This window comes from Pygocentrus nattereri, chromosome 27 (genome assembly GCF_015220715.1).
Source record: "Pygocentrus nattereri isolate fPygNat1 chromosome 27, fPygNat1.pri, whole genome shotgun sequence".
Classification (NCBI taxonomy): Eukaryota; Metazoa; Chordata; class Actinopteri; order Characiformes; family Serrasalmidae; genus Pygocentrus; species Pygocentrus nattereri.
Window position 1 is genome coordinate 25,470,058 of NC_051237.1, and position 6,000 is coordinate 25,476,057.

Below are 6,000 nucleotides of genomic sequence, written 5' to 3' on the forward strand. Positions count from 1 at the left end.
CTGACGTTATAAGGAGTGTTTTAGCTCCGAGTGCAATTTAAATGAGGTACAGCCAATAAGAACAGAGCTCATTTACATACATTAGTCGTAAAGCCTGTTTAATACTGAGAGAGTTTGGTCAGTGGGATGGTCATAAATTTGTTTTTAGCACATAAAACCACACGCATGTTCTAAGTGGACCCCGCGTGAGCCATTATGACCCAAGCAAATGTGTGTATGGTCACTCGTGGAGACTTTTCCTCTGAATCTGAAGTGTCTGATCATTTCCGTGTTTATCTCTGTGCAGTCCCGTTATGGTGGTGGGGAGAGCAGCAAGAATGAAGTGCAGGGGGTGGTCCTGGACAAGGCTGGCACTGTGGTGCACCGGTTTGGAGGTTCATGGCACGAAGGCATCTTCTGCGACACTCTGCCCAATCCACAGTGCATCTGGAAGCCCAGTGAGTAACAGTTTAATCACCAACTCCTTCAATACGGCGCTGTAGTTTTAAACATTTGTGCTAATTAGGGGCAGTCGTGGGCTGGAGGTTAGAGAACCAGCCTCGTGACCGGAAGGTCGCTGGTTCGATCCCCAGAGCCGACAGCACATGACTGAGGTGTCCTTGAGCAAGACACCTAACCCCCAACTGCTCCCCGGGTGCTGTGGATAGGGCTGCCCACCGCTCCGGGCAAGTGTGCTCACTGCCCCCGTGTGTGCTCACTAGAGTGTATGTGGTGTTTCACTTCACGGATGGGTTGAATGCAGAGGTGAAATTTCCCCGATGTGGGACGAATAAGGGTCACTTAATCTTAATCACTTAATTATAAGGCCTTATCCGCCAGGTGGCGGCAGGTTTTCTCTCTGAATAAGTTCACGTGGAGCACAGATGACTCCACACCTTTAATCAGTCCTTCTCCATCTTCAAGTATTGGATCAGGTGATCTGCTATGCTGGAGTGAAAACCTGCAGCCACACTGGGCCTCTGCGGATAAGATTAGACACCCCTGGTCGAACCCATACGTGTAAACCTCTCTTCCATTCTGCCTGGATTCATTACATCCACAACCCAGTTTCCCTCCTCTGACCTGGAGTGTGGTCGGTCGGCCAACACGCGTTTAGTGTCCGAGTTTTTGCCTCTTTAGTTTTAGCATTGGTTGGTCTTGGTCACTGTTGGCCATATGACACTGTTCTCTATAACATGGCCTGAACTCAGACGTCAGGATCGCCAGTACCGTTTCTAGCTGTGCTCCACACGTTGGTCCGTTCTTTAGATTAGACTCTTTTCATTCTTTACTATTAGTTTTTAAATCTCTTAATTTTTAAACACCTTCATACATTTCCTGTCTGATTCTGTTCCTGACCGAGCTTTAAGTTCATCCAGGGCCAGCCTGCTCCTTATTCCACGTATGAAGCTTAAACGCTGCCTCTCGTTTTTATGCACACATTACCAATAAACATCCGTCAGACTCCGTAAATGTTTTTAAAAACTTATTTCCTTTTAGCGTTTAAGTTGGTGGTGGTGTTGGTGGTGGTGGTGGTGGTGTTGGTGGTGGTGTTGGTGTTGTACTATTACTTTTGTGTTCTTGTTTGTTGCATTTATTTGATGGTCTTTTTTTACTTTTATCCTGTGCTTTTTAATTGTGGTGTTAAATCAGTTTTCTGCTATTTATTATTATATTTTGTTTTTGTTCTTGATTTATCTTTTCTTGTGTTTTACTTTGTACTGTGAAGCTGCATTTTTAATATATGAAAGATGCAATAAGAATAATAATAATAATCCATCTTAGTGTTTACATGCACGTAATGTAAAACTCAAACTTCATGCTGCATCTTTTTTTATTTTATTTTATTTTTTCCCCCAAACACATGAAAATATGAACATACACCATCTACAGTAGATGAAGAATATTTAAATCCTTCACTTTGTCAAGAAGTGTTCCGTGACGCTGCTCGCTTATTTCCAGTACCGCCGTCTGTTTTCGCACCCGAGAGAAATCAGAGTAAAAGTTCACAGCACTGAGAAATCTGATTACTGAGCTGATCTAAGAAATAAAGCGGTAACGTTGATCATCCGCTTTAGATACTTTGTAGACAATTTACTTTCAAGCTACATTTAACTAAATATCTACTAAATTGACCATTTTCTTTAACCCTGACTCTAATCCTGACTCTAATCCTAACCTTGGCCTCAACCCTAAACCTAAACCCAACCCTAACCCTGGTCCAACTCAACAGATGGTCCTGGATCGATTATCTTCAGATGTTAAACTATGTGAGAGAGAGATTTTGAGCTCTGCTTCATGGGTAGTTTTTTTTGCCAAACTGTTCTGTGATGATTTTTACCTCTTTCATAACCTTCAGCGTTCTGATCCGCTCCTCGCTGCTCAACTTCTGCTAATCCATGATTTTGTGATTTGTGTTGATTTAATTTTCAGATGTTCAGCCTGAAGATCATTATGAGTATTATGGATTCTCTCAATACGCAAGAGAACAGAATGAGCTGACGCCTGAACTGAGGCCTCTACTGCCACCTACTGACACACGATTCCGCCCAGACCAGAGGTACGCCGCCTTACAGCCTGTAAAACCCTCACCTGCGTGAAAAAAGGACTCGTCCTGTGTGTTTTAATAATTTACCATATTAAATAGAAACCTGGTTAGTTCTTTCCATTTTTCCCCACTGCAAAAAGCTGAAGAAATAAAAGCTCTACTTGGGAAATAAAACCAAAGGCCACGCCCGTTTTGTCCTCTTTGTGATGTCAGCACTCGGACCATTCAGGTGTTTAAACCACCTGTGGGCAGGAAGCGTTTCAGTTTGTGCCTCTAATGAGAACTGTCAACTCATTTAAGACCCCCTCTTCGTACCAAGGAAGACACCTCTATGAACATTAAGCGAGTGTTGAAGATGAATATTCCACTTCATGATCCTTTAGACTTTCACAGGGGCTTCTGATTTCTTCAGATGTTCGAACCCGTTCCCACAACAGACTGGAATCCATGCTCTTATTTTGTGTCTATCTCAGGCTTCTTGAAGAGGGTAAAGTGGCCGAGGCCGATAAGCGGAAGGACGAGGTGGAGGAGAAGCAGAGGGAGCGGAGGAAGGAACTGGCCAAACGAGGAGAGGAGCACATCCCTCGCTTCTTCAGGTGAGGCTCGCCTCCCAGTGATTTTAGGGTTTTATCCTCTCTTTGGGAAGCATAAAGTTTTTGCACGGAGTGTTTTCATCTTCTGGAGAGTCTCCACTGTTAGTTGGCGACATACCAGTTCTGTATACCTGTTACAGGTGTTAATTCTTTTTAAGGTATTAGTTTCGTGATTACGTTAATACTGGTTTGCAGATAAATAAACAAACGGAGCAGAACCTGCCGTTTTTCTCTCCTCTCGTGTAGCCTGAGGTCCATTAGTCCAGTTTACGGTCAAATGAGTGACATCAGACTGTAATGGGTTAATGGGCAAAACAAAGCAGAAGGAGAAGCCAGTCTCTTGGGGTTGGCTGTAAGCTATTAATCTAGCATGGAGACCAGTCGGCTCTCCGTGTGCTCCACCTACAGCGCTCCTCACTCAACGCCGCCGTCTCCGCCTGCAATCCAAGAGGCTCCGCAGCTTCTCCGCTATGGCTGATGGATTGAACAGCTGTAATAGTCCAGCAGCGCCTGATACTCAGAGATTAAACCTGGAGTGCGAGAGACTCACAAACGAGGCAGACGACTTTCAGCAGCGTTTAGAGGAGCCACTGTGAGCTCGACTCACTTGCCTTCATCTTGATAGGGTTAGAAAGACTGACTGACGTCTGACTGTGGGCTGGAGGTCAGGGAATCAGCCTTGTGACCGGAAAGCCGCCGGTTCGATCCCCTGAGGTGTCCTTGAGCAAGACACCTAACCCCCAACTGCTTCCCGGGTGCTGTGGATAAGGCTGCTCACCACTCCTGTGTGTGTGTGTGTGTGTGTGTGTGTGTGTGTGTGTGTGTGTGTGTGTGTGTGTGTGTGCATGCTTGTAGGTGTATCGCTGCACAGTTGGCTAATGATTCTGAATTCACTTCAAATGTGGTTCTTACTAAAAGTGAAGGAACGTCAATAAAAATGTCACTGAATCTACAAAAAAACATTAATTAAACATCCAAATTGTTCTGTTTGGACAAAATATACCATCTTCAGCACAGTGGAGGTGGCTTTTTGTGTGTAATTTCGACGGTCAACTCTTTTAGATTCTTTTCAGGTTACTCTGGACATTCATGAATAAAACATTTTAATATTATTAAATTGTTTGTTCCGTAGTCAAAAAACCGACAGATTTCTCAATGTAGGAGGAAAAAGTCGGATATTAGACTCTGAAATGTAGTGGAGTGAAAGGAAAAAAACGCCCAGAACGGAGAAACTTCAGTACAGATACACCAAAAATACTAAAGTACAGAAACTCATTACATTTACTCAGTTACTCAGTTACTGTCCACCACTGGAACTCATCATGCTCAGTTTGTGCCCTTTGTCGTATTAGTGGTTTACTGAAAAGATTCATTAGTTCATCCATTTATTGTAGATGTAGATTAAACTGTACACGTAATTATATTACACTTTGGCCAAATGAGTATTTTATTGAATATTGATTAATTCCTACAATTCCGAAATTCCCACAGAAATCAATTTTCCTCTCTTCTTTCTTCAGGAAAACTCAGGATGACGCTGGGCGAGAGGTGTGGGTGAGCAATGGCACATACTGGAAGATCAGGGAAAATCCTGGATTTGCAAACACCACAAATCTGGACTTATGGTGACAACTGATCAATCAGGGACTCACCAGCGTTGCGCTATATATACGGTTTTTTTTTTGTTTTCTCCATTTAAACCTAAATATACATCCTTTCCCTCGATCGGTTTTATATAACCTCGTAAAGGTCTTAGAGTCCAGACAGAACTAGTTTAATTTTTTAAAAAAGCAATTAATCGGGCATCTTAGACTGGACTGGACCCCGCGGAGGGTGGGTTGGGGGCTGCGTTGGCACATTAATGAGCCCGTTTCCGTGGTGACCGTGCCGGTGAGGAGCAGGTGAACGCTAGTTTGGATTAGATTCCGGCTCTGATGCTCCTCGTGTGCCTTTGTCCTCGTTGTCCAGCGGGTTGGAGCTGCAGTCGGTGTGAAGGTGCCTGAAGCTACCTGATGATTTAAGTAACTTTCTTTAAACCAAGACTGTTTTAGCTTTTTTTTTTTTTTTTTTTTTAATTAAAAAGTTTTTTTAATGTGATTTGATGGACTTTAATCTCTTTAATCAGCAGAGGGACAGAGACTGAGTGACGGGGAGAAGGGTTTTTTGGGGGTGAGTGTTATTGGTGTTCACGCTAAGGGCCTATAACTCATACGAGTCATTTCTGTGTATGTGTGTTCAGTTAAAGTCTATAGGTGGTGATGATGATGATGATGATGATGATGATGATGATGATGATGATTTTTAGCACGTTTGAACACTTGGAGCCCTTTCCCTCCTCAGGATGACTGTTTGTTTTGTAAATGTTCCTCGTCTGCTGTCCGTTTCCTCCGGCCACTTTTACTTGGCTTTGTTTATTTTTTTGTTTTTATCTGGTAGCTGCTGGTAGTTGGAATGATGAAGACGTGCTTGTGTTGATGTTTCAGCTGTGCGTGCCCAGGAAAAGAGAAACGGTGTGTAATTTTAGTGAAGAATGTGAAGGGGGGCCGTCGAGGCTCTCTCTCTTGTATAAACGCCTTTTGTAATCATATGTATTTAAATGAATAAAATGGCAAAAAAAAAAAAAAATACTGTCTATTCATTTCTTACATCCACACATCCGGATTACTATAAAGACTGGCAGTAACCTCTTCAACTCCTCGGGACCACCTGTGGGTCCAAACCGCACCTGGTCGTGTTCTCCATAACGTTCATATTCCATAAGCTCCATTCAGAAGCTGGGCGTCGTGTGAGGCTGTAGCTCTTCTCTCCAGTCTAATAGACGGTGACGTCATTTTAAACCCTTATAATAAAAGAAGCTGAACTTTGTTTGTTTTTCTACTG

The 6,000-nt window shown here is 43.2% G+C and overlaps 1 protein-coding gene across 1 annotated transcript in view; it reads left to right on the top strand.

The window, feature by feature from the left end:
* LOC108442620 (oxysterol-binding protein-related protein 7-like) overlaps positions 1-5,724 on the top strand; it is a 30,779-nt gene extending 25,055 nt beyond the window's left edge. The window contains exons 19-22 of the mRNA XM_037535264.1: positions 287-437; positions 2,413-2,539; positions 3,001-3,123; positions 4,641-5,724. Of these exons, the coding sequence (XP_037391161.1) occupies positions 287-437; positions 2,413-2,539; positions 3,001-3,123; positions 4,641-4,749 (510 nt within the window). The 3' untranslated portion in view covers positions 4,750-5,724. The remainder of the gene's footprint in view (positions 1-286; positions 438-2,412; positions 2,540-3,000; positions 3,124-4,640) is intronic.
* The last annotated feature ends 276 nt before the right edge of the window (positions 5,725-6,000 follow it).